Genomic DNA, 15611 nt, shown 5'->3' on the forward strand with positions numbered 1-15611 from the left:
GTCCGGAAACGTGCCGGGTCCAAGAATAATTTACGCGACGCCAGAATATTAATCGCGTGAACTCTCCTGGGTAAAATAGACCGTTGATTGATTCGCGATCACGGTCCCGAAAATATTGCAATACGGGCACCGTAAAAGAAACCATTTAGCGTGTCGCGATTGTCTAGGCGGTCTGGACGCGTATAAATTCATCCTCTAAATGGATGAACTCAGCGTGGCTCGAGTTATGCAACGTTTTTGATTGCGAGCCACAAAGACGAAACGACTGGTCGTGCAATTTGCATTTACGAGCAGATTAAGCTGAATGCGTTTAACTAGAAAGGATGAGCTTTCAAGAATCTCAGATAATCTTACGTATTAATTTGAATTAACAGGCTAAGTGACGCGCCGAGCAGACGAGCTGGTAACGATCATTGTGTTGCTTTCCCGGTTAAACGGGGGAGACTCGGTAACGTGTGGATTATTACGCCGCATTACGATTCGTTCGTGGACTGTCCGTATCGTGTCGGATTTGTACGTACCGCTCACGTGTTCGGCGGTAAATGTGTCGTGTCACGATACCTTGTTTCGTAGAGGAAGGTCACGATCCGGAGGACCGTCTGTTTTTTTTTTACTCATTTTTTGACAAAACGAAGCTTAAAATGGAACACGAGCTTGGCTGTCGGTTCCGCTAGAATCTGCTTTCAAGATTTGGTTCGCTTCGGTTCTATACTAGAGTCCGAGTAGTTACGGTCTGTAGACGCATAGAGCTGGAAGGAAATTAATTGGGCGCTCAAGGACGATTCTCCCACCACGTTTACGCTCAGAAGGCGGATGATTTTGATGATTTGTACAGATGGAAATCTTTGATTTCGTTCAGACAATTGTTCGTCAATTTGTTTAAACATATTTTTATTGGTATCTTATCTAGATCCTTCGGTCTTCTTATTGCACCCAATTGCACAACTTTCGATTGTCAAAACGGACCCGGGTGCCGTCGTCCAAGTGTTAAACGCCGAAGACAAATTTTGCATAAGGTGTTCATTGCCTTGAGGGACCAATTGACTTTGCATCGACTTACAGAATCGCCCCACAAGTCGGCTTCGTGAAAAATGTTAGTTTCATGAAGTAGTATTTCATTTTTGAGTGTACCTTTTATCGAACTGGCTGGTCACTAGCTGCGAACCTCCTAGAGTTTGCTTGAACTCTATGTTGATCCCGTGTGTGCATCCAAAAGAGCCTCGTTCGAGCGACTCTTTTCCTTATTTGCCGGCGTAGTCGCTGCTTGTTGCGGTTTATTGCGACGGGAATTGAGTTTCCCGCGATTACGTTGATCATCCCGCGACGATCCGCCACGATCGAGTCGTAATGCGATCCCACGGACCGTTTTGTTGGCAAGAATGGGTGCGCGCGTGTGTTCTGCGTGTGTGCGAGTGTGCGTGGAAGTAATCGACGTTTGCCATGACGCTTCGCCTCGCATGGTTATGTGTATCTGAACAATATTTTCGAAAGCAAAAGACAGGTTTCCGAGAGGACCCGCCGGCCAGGAAGGAGATTCCGGTGCCCCGACGTCGACGTCACCACTTCCGGTCCACGGGGCGGAAGACGCCATCGCCAACGATATATCTCATACAATTTCTCCTGATTTCTTTTTTGTCTACCTTTATTTTTATTTTTTTATTTTTTTTTTTCTTTATTTTTCGTTACTTCTCCTTCTTTTGGAATTTTGTACGGCCCTGCGGCATGTATGATTGTTGTCGTTGCCCCTAGACTTAGATGACTAGCTGTGCATTAACGATTAAGGAATGCCACATACCGTGTATCTTTCGATTAATCGTTTTGGTTCGTTATGTCCTCTTACGGCCTTGTCATTGCGCGACCAACGCCGGGTAATCCTTTGCTGCTCTCACACGACGTACTAATTCTTATTCTCCGTCAGTTGATCAGTTCTTTCAGCTTTCTTGCTCCTTTCGACCGACTCGTTCAGTTGCTCTTTCGAGACTGTTCACGGACTGTCACCTTGGGGCTCCTCTTTCACGCTACAACTCGGCTATATTTGATTACGCCGATGGAAACACAGTACTCTAACAATTCTTAATTCTAACGGTATCCAGGATTTCATTAAAAAAAAAAAAACTATCAGACATTCACCGAGAAAGTGATCAAATATTTCCTGAGCGATGGCGTACATCTGTTTCCGTTCCTCGACATCAAAGGGGCGAGAAGACGATTTCCCTATTTCCGTAGCATTCGCATGCAGGGTCCACGAAGGTGGCAGTCCGAGGCGGGACATATCCATCCACAAAACACACGAAACAGCTTGTCAGAAAAGAGAAGGGAAAGAAAAGAATAATCGGTCGAGTCGCACCCCCAAGGTGGACCATCTCACAACCCCCTGAATCTATCTATCCCCCCCCCCCCAATCCATCCCCCAAGAGGAACGGATCATCTCCAGCATACCCTCTCCAGCACCCCCGTCTTCTTTAGCGTTGTCGGTCGCATCATCATCATCTCATCACGATCTCGTCGTGTGTCCGATGTCGAGGATGATCACGCCGGCCACTGTGATAATGTACGCCGTCGAACCGCGGCCCGATCGACAGCCGGCCTCGCGATTGAGTTGGCTTCCGTTCGTTTTTTGCGTTGCTTATTTAGTCTGTGTATTATTTTGTATAGAACGCAGTGCGACACAACCTGTCTCTCCACAAATGTTTCACGCGAGTCGAAAACGTGAAAGGCGCCGTATGGACGGTGGACGAAGTGGAGTTTTACAAGAGACGTAATCAACGCGCTTGCAGCACGATCGGGTACGTTGCCCCCCGCCCCCGTCCCACCGACAAAGAAAAAATTAAGAAACAGATTTACAGCCGCGTTTTTTTGACTCTCTTTTATATCACTCCATCTTTTCTACATATATATATATATATATATTATATTATAGATATTTATGATATTATATATCTATTCTCTATCTCTATTCTCTATCTCTCTTTGATATCACGTAATATGTATATTCTCCTGGCCCTCTTTTGCCCTCATGAAAACCACCGGATATATACACCCTCACGAAATTTATCAGCTTCGGTCGCATCCTCCCTCCCACTCCAACACCCCTAAACGATCCACCGCCAACGAGATCCCCGTTTTTTAATATCTCTATATATTTCTTCTCTTTCTATCTATGTCTTTTTATATATATATATATTTATAGATATTTATATATATATGTGTATTTATACATACTTCACCTATTCGCTTTTACTCTCTTGTTACATTACTTGTACCGCTAACTACCTGTCTCCGTCGCAAATACATATAAATACTGACGGATTAGTATAATCTTTGTGTATTGTATATGTATCTCGACGTACTAGTCCTTTACATATTTTTACCACATTTTTTATATCTTCTGTGTGTGTATATATATATATATATATTGGTATTTATATATACATTTTTTCATGTATATAATAGTGTTTTAATATCTCTCTTTTTACATACTTTTTACATATATATATATCTAGCTTTTTCTATATTCACGTATTTGCTCATAGCTATATTGTCTCTACTGTACATGTCTCTCTATCCAGTAAGGTTTAAGCGTGTGTATGCGGCGCAATCGCGCGTGTGCAAGCCTCTCCCATGTATGTATACGCACATACACGCACGCTTTCTGCATTCTTTTTTATCTAGACGATATGCGCCCCTTCGATATAGTCCCCCGCCAATTCATCTTTATCTCTTGGTTTCTCGTTTTTAACCTGTATATGTACTGTGCGTGTCTCTAGAACCTTTCGTGCGTCTAATGCGTGTAGATTTCTCCGCGTGTGCGTGTACCGTTTCTTTTCTCACACCACGCATCTGTAACCTGTGCTCGTCGGCTTGCCTCTTTTGTCTGTAACCGGCTAACATCCTGCCTCCCGAGTCACAATTCACAAAAAATTACGCAGAAGCTTCTGCTTCTCTCCGACACGTTTCGCATTGTCCAATTTTCACTTAAAAAAATGTATGTTGGTTTAGCGGCGTCGGAGACGCGATCCCCGGTAAAGGACATTGTGAAAATATTGTTCGTTCCGAAACTTGGGCACAGCTATCTGGTCAAACAGTTCTCGGAGTTGAATTTCCAGAAAAACTTTGTAATCTTTCATTAGATACCCGGGGCATTGTTTGTCTATGCAATTCAAGCGCGTAGCTTTATCTTATCCAATTTTATTACGACATTATCTAATCCGTGGCTCGACGGGCAGCATGGTTCATCGGAAAATTGTGCTCGGGAGGCCCGCTTCAGATTCTATCTGGCCCCCCGTTGTGCGTGTGAACACCTCACTGGCCCTAGCCTCTCGTGTGCGATGGTAGCCGTGTCTGTGGTTGCGTGGCTGTTGCGTGTGTGTGTGGTGTCGATGATTATGATGTTCACGGGGAGAAGAGGATAAGGAGGAAGGTGTTGGAGGTGGAAAAGAAGGAGTAGGAGGCTGGAATGATTGCGAGATGGGAGCCCGGTTCTGCTCGTGTGGAAGGGAAAGAGACCGTAGTTGAAAAGTCGCGTGGTGTGTGTTTGCTTTTTAACAAGCATGTGGGCTTTGCAGCGACTAACCTGATCGAGAATATTTGGGCAGGGGCCGTTACTAAATGTCTCTGGCCCGAGTCTAGTCTCGAATAGCCCGGAAGCCGGATGCGGGATGCGCCAGTGCAGAGCGAGAACCGCAGAACAATGCACTTCGGTCAGGTAGTGAAAGGAAGCAGCCGCCTACGTACTTTTTTACTTTTACCGTACTGTTCTTTCATATTCTAGTATTCTGTTTTTATTTTCTCTCGTTTCGTCTTTAATTTTTCGATCACTCTCTCTCTCTCTCTCTTTCTCTCTCTCTCTCTTTATATATAAATATATATCTATATACGTACATATATATCCATATATACATATATATTTATCTGTCTCGCTATCTCTCTATTTACCCCTTCTTTATGCGAGTCTGTGCTGTTCTTTGTTACGATACTCTGGGGGAACGCCGGGATTCGACATCGACGAGGAATCGACGTCGAATTCCACCGGGTAGGAGAAGCCTCTACGGCTTCGACAAGAAAGGTCTAGGGGGGTCTTGTTGAAGAAAAGGGTTAGCTGAGAAGCATGTCTCGCGACGATTTCCGATGGCGAGCCACACATAGTTGGACTCCGTTTTTGCATGAGAGACACAGAGAGATATCTATCGGAGTCTGCTAACGGCGGTAGGGCTCTCTCCGAGAGATCAGGCACGCTGAGCTGTGTTGGGGAACGCTCGGAGAGCCCGGATCGTTCGAAAAGCGAGCGAAAGAAAGCGTGTGTCGCGAACGAGAATAGCGAGAAACGAAAAAGAACGAAAAACGAAACGTTCGACGACGTCGACGAGCGACAACTGCAACAACAACAACAACCGAACAAAAAAAAAACCAAAAAAAAAGCGCAGAAACAACCTTTTATCTTTTTTACTCTCTTTTTCTCTATTTCTTGGTGGTCTTGTCTGTGTATACAGAACGCGATCCGCACCAATCTATCATTGCACAAGTGTTTTGTGCGCTATGAGGACGACTTCGGGTCATTCTGGATGGTGGACGACGCCGAGTTCGTAAAGCGGCGGCATCTGTCCCGCGGCCGCCCCAGGAAATATGACCCAACCCCATCACCCACTCCACCCCACCTCTCCGCACAGTAAGCACTACCACTTTTTAGAATTCTGCTGGCTGGCTGGCGCGACGTTCTGACCTTACCGCGGGTATCTTTTAGAACGCGGCGACCGGGACGTTTTCGCTTGGTCGTTGCCCGACAACTAAAGAAAAAAAAAAGATTTCCAAAGAAAACGAACCACTAAACGCCCTCTCGTGCCTGCTGCCTTTGTCGTTCTACGCGGGTCCACTCTCTGTCTCTTTCACTATCTCTCTCTCACTCTCCCTCTCTCTCTCTCTCTTTCTCGAAACATCCTCCCTTTGTTTTGCAATTTTTGCTCTCTTTCTATCAGTTTGAGATCATCCGAAGTGTCTTTCTGAAACGTTAACGGAAACGGAAGCGCGCGTGCTCGGTCACCGGTGTTCACCGATTTCACTCTTGTCTGACTCGGGACCGCTGATTCTACTTGCTATCCGACGCTTGCGGAACGTGCGACCCGATAGAGACTTCAACGCGGGGAAAATGACTTCCAAGGCAGCAGGGAGCGGCTCTACGCAGTTTATCCAATCCCCAGGAAACGAATTCCGCATCATGCCTGCCTCGATCGCCTTTAGAACACCCGTCCCCTTCAGAACCGGACTAGTAGCACCATCCGATCCTCCTTTAATCGTCGACAGGGGTGCGCGGACTCGGCGAAATTCGCAAACGCTTTAACCCTCGCTCGGCCGTTCATGGGTCTTTTTAGACCCAAGAAAAATGATCAAAGATTCGCTAAATTTTTATCTGTTCATCCATCTCAAACTGTAACGATTACCGAACTCGAAAAATTATTCTCGAAAATATTTGTGGGTCTGAAAAGACCCACCCGCTCAAGTAAGTTCTCTGTCAACGGCCGAGCGAGCGTTAACCGCGTTCCTTCGTTTGCCAGCGAGAGAGACGTAAAAATTGGGGAACCGTGAAGCAAACGCAGACGTCGGAATTACAGGGCCTGTTAATTTCGAGACGGTTACGTCTCGCGCACCTCTGCTGGTGACGTCCAAAACAGCCCCCATAGTACATCCCCGTAAACGTCACTAGAAACCGTAGCCCGAGGCTCTAGCACACCCGAGAGAGCTTAAATCCCGACCGATCCTGCAGGAACCCAGCCACAGGACGATTGGTCCGAGCTGCAGGATCTCTGATGTGTTTAGTGGTTGCTCGCATGGATAATCAAAGGTTTCCGTAATATTATTACTCGTCCCCATAAAATGACAACAGCAAAAAAAAATATATATATACAATCTGAGAAAATTAATCAAAACAATATAATGAACTGAACCCGTAAGACTATCCTACCACTGAAAACACTGTGCTTCTAATTGTATGGTGCTTACGTAGTGGCGTTTGCAGTGTCTTGGGAGAATGTGGAAAGTGTTTGTGTGAACAAACGTTTCGTTGCATCTTGTTTTCGACAGGCGGGGTATTCGAACCCCCCTCTGTTCGACGAACGATTTTTTTCGCGTTTCTCTGCTTTTTTACTTTCCATTATGTTTTCCACAACGTTTGTCGGTGAACGAAGCGTTTGTCCAACGAGTTTCGCAGTTTTGTGTCCGTGTACCGTTTTCGTTTTTGGTTTCGCCGTTTTGAGCAACATGCTGTTTAGCGTAGCGAATAGAGACTGCCGATCGACGACAGCGTTCCCGAAGGGAAGGTGATGCTTTTGCGATTTTACTTTCGACGCCGACGGAAAACGTGAGCTCGCCCTTTTTCCGTTTCGCCTTGTTCTTCTCTTTATTATTTTGTCTATTTCTCGGTCTATCTGTCTGTCCGACTCTCTCTCTCTCTCTCTCTCTCGCTCTCTCTCTTTTTCTGTCTTTTCATTTTATTCTTTTGGTTACCATTTTTAGTATACGCTTTTTTCGACGTGAGAATGGTTTTCCGTGTGACTGGTAATCATGTGTGTCAGGGCTACTCGCGCATGTGTAAATTGTGTACATTAAGCGTCACAACCGCAATCTCGGATGATACGGAATTCTTCATTCATCGCCTCTACCAACCACCCTCTTCTAACTCAGGTACCTCACGGTTTACGTACTAACTTTGCAACCTCCGGTAAATTTTCTGTACTATTTTAACATCATCTTTTTATATATATATATAAACGTTTTTTAACATTTTTTCTATATATCTATCTACCTCTATTTTCTACCTCTCTGTCTCTCATCTCCATCTCTCGCTGTCTCTGTCTTTCTCTCTCTCTCTCTCTCTCTCTCTCTCTCTCTCTCTCTCTCTCTCTCTCTCTCTCTCTCTCTTTCTATCTCTCTCTCTCTCTTTCTCTGTCTTTTCTCTTTTTAATCTCTACTCGTAGCGCTCCAAGTCACTTGATAAACGGCTCCAGGCAGAATTTTTTCTCTACTTACATTTTTCACTTCGCATGCAAACAGTCTCTTGCGAACAATCACGCCCAGTGTTCGAACGATTCTATATTTACGCGACATTTTAGAGTCGATTGTTTGCAAGAGAACTGAAGGTACCCTTTTCAACGGAGTGTCGTCTCTTGAAAAGGGCACTGTCGCTCGGTCGGAGTTCGGTACCGAAATGTTCTGAACAATTTTGGGAAAAAGCGTACGGAGGTAAGCACAGGTAAGCCTCGGTGCCGTTTATAAGCCACGACGCCGTTTCCAAAGCGAGAAACGAAGAGCCAGAACAGGCTCCTCGATCTCGTTGTGTGACAATGATCCACGGAAATGGGAGCGCTAATTTTTTAACCATTTTTTCTATACACTTTTTTTCTTATCTAATCTCGCTCAATCTCAACCAAGAGCCGATCGTTGGACGAGTGAGTGATACTGGTAAACGGGTAAGAGTTTTCGAACTCTTTTTTTCCAATCTTTTTTATCTCTTTTGAATATTTATATATCATATTCGTGTATACATTTTTTCATATTATATTCCTCTAATCTATCTAATCTATCTTTCCATTTTCACTCTTTCTCTTTCTCTGTTTCTCTCTTTCTCTCTCTCTCTCTCTCTCTCTCTCTCTCTCTCTCTTTCTATCTTTATATACCTCTACATATTAAAACTCAGTCACACGTGCACACATTGTACACACAAAGCTCTGTCTTTACCCACCCTTTTCCTTGCCAACCCCTTTATACCCCGCCCCCGAGAAACCCCACCGAATATTACTCTCGAGAATTTATTCCACCCCCGCCCACCCCCGTATACATCGACACAGTACTAAAATAAAAATAAAGCTTATCTATATATACACTCGTTTCTACATTTCAGAATACAATTGACAGGCGAATTGCGACGATCACTAATCGAATTTTTTCTGTCGATCATGTAGGGGTGTCCCGTCGAAGAGTCCAACCCTAACGCACAGCCCGACCATGTACGGTGAAGCTTTGAACGCCAATCTCCAGGTAACTGTTTACAATTTACCGGTGTCTCGTCGATAGACTGCGAGCTTCTCTTTATTTATAAACTGTCACGAATCTCGTGTAAATTTTACATTATTCGGTGAACGAATATTCTCTAAAATAGTATAAAAATATTTCTGTCTGATTCCAGTCTCTCCGAAGTAACTCGCTCTCGCATATGTTTGTGTATCAACATACGCAGTCTATTCATTAATATTAACGTATCTTTCGTAGCCTCAATGATAGGTAATCGAACGACTGTACTGACTAACCACCTAATGCAATTTGAGTATTTCCAGGCGGCCCTCGGGGACTCTAACATGGGTTTTCTAAACAACTCGATGTGCACGTCGACGACAACGAGCCCCGACAAGGAGCACGTGTTAGCCCACAACGACTTAATGTGAGTGCGAAAATCTGCAACCCCTTTTCCTAAAGCATCATCTGCAGAAACTGTTACTCCCTCCGTTTATGCACGCTGCCTTTCTTAAACCCTGGGACGACTGCACTAAAAACTTTTACACGACAAGGACCCTTACTAAAACTCAATTTCCATCAGGCTCTTTAATTATCGGAAGCCTATTAGAAGGATTTTTTCAATATCTCAATCTCAAAAATTCTGGGCACTTTTCGATGCCATCAGCAACCCCAACTTTTGAAGCAACGATCTGGAGAACCTTCAATTTGACTTTCACAAAACGAGATTGGAAATGTTTGCGAATCTGTTCTTGTAAAACTGAGTTCTCTAGCTTCCCGAAAGATCTCGAGCCGTTTGTGCGAATTGTGGACAATGCATCGAGAAGGGTACAGCTCCTCGACCAAGTCCATGTAAATTAGAAAAAACTTATATCAAATTATTGCTCTGACTTATGAAATTGCGAAGACTGATTGAAAAATATATATTTTTAAAGAAAGTAACATTATTCTTAAGACTACTCGTCATCCTTGTGTATAGAAATATCGTCTCCAGTGAACGCACATTTGAGAACCTTACAAAAACGCTGTTTATTAGAATCTTTTAAACGAATATTACACATCGTAGCCAAAAGTCTGTCAAAAATGGTGCTGCAAATTGTAGGACATTCTTGCCGCAATGTTCTCATTTCTGCAATGTACTCGATCAATCGGGTGAGTCACTCGGTAGATTTTGCTTGAACTCTTCGTGACGGGTCTGTTAAAATTAGTATGGCTGGTAGAGGAGGTGCCAAATCCTTGTAGAATTAATTGAACGGTTTGAAGAGGTTCCAACGGACTAACCGGCGATTGTCGACACCTGTAGGTCACCGTTGGATGAACCAGCCGTGCACATAAAGCAAGAAGGCCAGAGCCCGGAGGGAATAAAACGGGAGCTGGTCGACGCGCCGATGGAGCCGGAAGGTGAGGACGACCAGGTAGACGAGAGGGAATACCCGGAAAGCCACGGGCACGACTCGGGCCAGGACGAAGACATGGCGGAGGACCTGTCGATGGCGCCCGATATCATGACTCCAGAGGATCAGATGGAAGCGTAGTATCGTTCCTCGAGCGTCGAATAGGTTCGAGCTGTCGCTGCTTCGAGGCCTGCGAGCGAGCGAAGAACGACGATGTTTCCTGTTGCTCGCGGACAACGAGCCGACGAATAGCCGGGGAAAAAAAGGGCGAGCAAGCATTGGACAAAGAGGAACACTAATCGAAGAAGACGATGAAGCCCCCATAGGACCATCCTCCACTCCTTCGTAAGAGACCCGCTACTCATCATATCCGAAGACGCCGTGACGCATTTTGAAACGGTGTCACACAGAAAAAAAAAGGTAAAAACGTGTAGAACAGACGACGACGACGACGAAGAAGAAGATGAAGAAGAAGAAGAAGAAGAACGAACGGAACACGGTGCGCAACGTAGACTGTGCGCGAGATCGGTCGCGACGAAACGTCGACGAGAGTCGACGGTGTTTCGCGATCCTTCGATCCATATCCTTACTCAAGCAATTGCGAACAACGATGTATTTTCTGTTCTCTCCTTCCGTTTCATTTCGGAACCGCGGTTATATCTATATACATATACATAAAAATATATACATATAAATATGTATCTCTCTCACACTCTCTCAGTCTCTCTCTTTCTCTATCTCTCTCTCTCTCTCTCTCTCTCTCTCTCTCTCTCCTTCTATCTCTCTTTCGTGTACATTGCATTAGCGAGTAAATGAAGAAGGGAAAAAACGAATTATATCCGCGATTTGAGCGAATCCTTGGCCAGACAAGGAGCAAAGAGAGAAGATCCCGTCGTCGTGCCTCGTTTCTTACTTCCGGTACATAGCGTGTGCGCGCGCGCGCACCGGCGCGTCTCTCTGCGAGGTTGTGCAATTAGCTTCAGGGTTCTTTGATTGCTCGTCGATCAGGTTCTGTTCCGATTTGTTCCGTTTGCGAGGCGTGTCGATTTTCTCTAGGCATTCGAACGGCGAAAGACACGCGATCGAGTCTCGAGCGAACGGTAGAGAGAGGCTGCTGGGTTTTAACTATTAAGGAAGTAAAATCGTGAGGCTGTGGCGGTGCCGGGCACTCGCGGGAACGACTGACACTTAGTCTTTAATAATGTATCGCGGTAAAATTTAAGGAATCGTGAGGATCAAAATCTCTCTCGTGTAAAATACGAGCCGAACTCCGCGTCGATCGGAGCCCTATATCAGACACGTAAACTTAAGGGCCCCGTCCGTAAGCTGCTCCGACGCCTAGCACTGTGTATAGTTTAGAGGAAAATTACTTCGTAAGTAGTTTCGTGTTTTTCCTGCACGAACAAGGGTAAAAGAGACGCGTGCGCGTGCGTGCAATTTTTTTTACCGTGGAACACGATTCGATATTCTCGATTAGAGACGAGAGAAGAAATTAGGCGAGGTTACCGAGTAAGAAACGAGACGACGCGAGAGGGAGCGAACGGAAAGCAGGCGAAGCGGATGGCACGAACACTTATAAATAAATTAAATTACTATGTATGCATACGCATAAAAACATATATTAATACGTATACGTATCGGAATTATAAGAAATTAGATGTTGATGGCCCCGTTCTCCCTCCGAAAAAAAAAACAAACCAACCCCCTCCCGCTCCCCTCACCAAAACCAGTCTGTCCCGCGTAATCAAGCTCGGTTCCGAATTTTCGAAATGGGACTGCGTCCGATTGGACAGAAGCATCGCGTCCAAGCTACGGGGGCCATAATCGTCGAACTTCGAGGCCCCTGGAAACACGAGTTCGGTCGAAAGCGAGCTCCGGTCGGTGCCCAAGAAATTTTTTCAAACGAAGTGGTGTATCCATCCGGTCGCCGATTTATTTAGCTCGACGTCGCGACGCGCGTCGCACGATTCTCATCGCGCCGCAACGATTGGAGGGCTCGCTCGAGTGTGTGATATATTCCGTTCGACTCGTAGCACAGGAGTGACACGTTTGTTTGTAATATTTTTGTAAATTAATTAGTTCTCGAGGACGGTAGCGCGTGTAGATAGTTCGCAGCTCCCCTATCGCGGGGGTATGTTAATCGTCGAGGCCTCCGTCGTTGCGGCGTGGTTCCCGTGTGCCTGTGATTAGCAAGGACCTCCTAACACTCGCAAATTTTAAGTTAGAAAACCCCCAATTCGGGGAACATCTTGTTACTCTTGGATTTTAAAGAAAGTTTTGCAAATCTATAGCAGTAGATTTTGAACGGTAAAACTCTAATTCTTCGGTGACTAGACTAATTTTGATATTTGTATTTTCTGACCCACGAAATTTGATTAAAGTCTAAGAGTAACGTTTGTGACTGTGTAATTGATATAACCCTCCCTCCTCCACCCCCCCCCCGGGCTTCGCGTTTCATTTACACGTCGTTCTTCGTGCCTATGTTAGTTATTCTGTCCATTCCGGTTGTATAATAGTTAGACGTTTAAGTTTCGCACAGAATTTCTATAGCATAGCTTTGTACCATCGTCGTCCATCATCCTCATCGTCCAGACTTGCTTTCCTCGATTAGTATTACGTTCCGGACGCAAAGTAACGTGCGCGAGTGCATCGGTCGCCGCGGTCGTCGAGATGGAGAAAGAAAAACAGATGATGTTAGCAGAAAGAAACGAATCGTATAAACTGATGCAGACTTGGGCTCGCTTTCGCGTAATGCTACCTATTACATAATCTAAGTCTATATGTATTGTGTATAATGGATTAAGGACTTGATATACCATAGAAGAAGACTCTCCTGTAAATAGTTGAAAACTCGTCGAGGCATTAGGGATTTGCGAACATTGCGTACATTTTCTGCGGATGAATGAGTTTATCGATAGTGTGGTATATAAAAGTCTATATATATACATACACGATCACACACGGACACATACACCACAGGAACACGAATGCGTTTCGCGTATCCCGGCTGCATTTAATTTTTACTTTTGAAAAGAAAAAAAAACAAAATCTCGAATTTCCCGAGGACGAAGGTCCGACGACCGTCGATTCTCACGAGCCGGCATCTCGAAAACAGAGCGAAGACACTTTCTCGTTTTTAGCAAAAACGACGAACGGGTCGTGTCGCGGACGATGATCGCGCGAACGAGACGAAAAACCGCGAATCGATCGATCCGCCGGTACGGGGGGATCGATCGATTCCATTTTGAGACGAAATACGAAGACAGAAAAATATGCGAAGGAAAAGATAGAAAAAAAGAAGAAAGAGGAAATAACACATAGCACGAGAGACAGTAAACGACGTTTTTTCGTTTTCACGAACTTTTGTATAGTAGGCCGCTGTTACCTTGCGAATATTCTATATTGTACATGTTTAAACGTTCCCTGTTATGTTTGTTGTATATTTCGGATAGGTCTGTAAAGAGATGTTTAAATTTTTCGTACGAGAGCGTAGAAAAAGTGAACGGGACTTATAGAGCGTACACACAACCACTCCGGTTTCATCGATTCAAGAGAATCCAACACGCGGTTTTCCCTTGGCCGGATAATACTTCGCGGTACAACTGTTTTTTTTTTCTTTTATTCATCCGCCAACTATCTCTCTTTCTCTCGAGTCGACGATCAATTAATTTCGTGGCAGAATTTTATTGGGGCGCGTGTAAACGAGGCAGACCGCCGGTCATATCAGATTATTCTAAGGGTATCGGACTGAAACGGCGAGCGCGCGCGCTTTTAGATGTTTAAACATTCGAATCGTTGATTTTTCTCGGGAACACAGCATGGAACTCCGCGTTGTACGCGCGCGTGACGAACAAAACTCTCTCGTCGTCTCGATTTACTGTCGATCGCGGGTCGTCGAGGCGCGCGAGGATCTATTTTTTCAGACAACGGCATACGGATCGGTGACGCGTTTTTCTCGGACTCGGTTTTTGGAATTGTTCTCGTTGCTTAGGTCGGATCACGAGCGTCTGATTCGCTGAACGAATCCTTCAGTATTATCCTGTGCCGTGCGAGACAGATGGGGGTGGGAGAAGGGGAATGACAAAATTGAGAGAAGAAAAGAAAAATTGAAACGAAAGAACGAACGATATGTAGCCGAACAGAAACGAGGAAGTTCTTGAATGCGATCCGAGCTCTTAGAATTAAATTCGACGAAAATTCCTAGAACCTTTATCGTCTGGATTTATTTTATTAAGTATTGTATGATAAGTTGCCTTGTAAAAATGTACCGATTTTACCAAGAAAAATTAAATGTGTTACTAAAAGAAAAACCAACCACTTTGAGCTGTTTCATCGAACCTTTTTTTCTCGCCGGCAGAAAAAAGGTGGCGGAGGATCTAGCGGTTTTCTTGTCGATTTAAGTAGTGTAATTGTAAGTGATCGAGAGCTATATAATTTTCACTGTACTTTCTTTGTATAAGACTGACATCGTTTTGTATATGCTTAAAGATGAAGAAAATACGATCCTGTTAGGTACGACAAGATTTATACACGTAAATCGATGTGTTTCACGATATAAATGTGTTTAGAATGACGGAAAGGACTTATATCATACTGTACATAGAGGACTTAAGGAATCGCATTTTCTAGTTCGAATTAAGCACTAGAAATAAGTCTTTATCTAATAGAATCGTCTTGAAAAGATAATAAAACAGCAATTCGTGAACATATTGAGGATCCAAAGCTGTCTAAACTGTTTGTTTCCGAATTCCTTGTTTGTCATATTTAATAAAAGAACTGCGAACAATTTCATTCTTTCCTTCAGATTTCCATATTCATCAGACAGTTCTTCCTAGCTATGACACTCGAATATTAATTGTTTCGATCACACGTCAGACTGTCAAGATAAAAATCATTCTATAGTATTCGTTACAAGAAATCTTAATGTGATCGATAAGCTACCGTGTGCAGTTGGAAGGTACCGACAGCTGACAAAGGTGAAATCGTTTTAGCTCTAATCGATAAAACACAACGTGATAAAGCATAGCTGATCGTGACATGGAAGAGACTCATTGTAGCAACTGGTGATATAGAGAATACATTCACAAGTGTGGTACAAGAATAGACTTGACATCTTGCGAATTTTCGCAGAAATTACAGACAAATAAGCGTCCTCTACATATGATAACACTAAATTGCAGGCGAAGAGAATGTTGGAGTGCAAATAATAATTAATTT

The 15611-nt window shown here is 44.3% G+C and overlaps 1 protein-coding gene across 21 annotated transcripts in view; it reads left to right on the top strand.

Moving 5' to 3' along the window:
- Foxp (forkhead box transcription factor P) overlaps positions 1-15103 on the top strand; it is a 302571-nt gene extending 287468 nt beyond the window's left edge. For 15 of the 21 annotated variants that reach the window (XM_076793308.1, XM_076793175.1, XM_076793202.1 and 12 more), the window contains 4 exons: positions 5490-5665; positions 8952-9027; positions 9315-9427; positions 10304-15103. In XM_076793308.1, coding sequence (XP_076649423.1) covers positions 5490-5665; positions 8952-9027; positions 9315-9427; positions 10304-10535 — 597 coding nt within the window. In that variant the 3' untranslated portion in view covers positions 10536-15103. Of the gene's footprint in view, positions 1-2655; positions 2787-5489; positions 5666-8951; positions 9028-9314; positions 9428-10303 lie in introns of all 21 variants that reach the window. The other 6 variants (XM_076793220.1, XM_076793252.1, XM_076793245.1 and 3 more) reach the window with 3 other exon arrangements.
- The last annotated feature ends 508 nt before the right edge of the window (positions 15104-15611 follow it).

The sequence above is a fragment of the Halictus rubicundus genome, chromosome 1 (genome assembly GCF_050948215.1).
Source record: "Halictus rubicundus isolate RS-2024b chromosome 1, iyHalRubi1_principal, whole genome shotgun sequence".
NCBI classification, from domain to species: domain Eukaryota; kingdom Metazoa; phylum Arthropoda; class Insecta; order Hymenoptera; family Halictidae; genus Halictus; species Halictus rubicundus.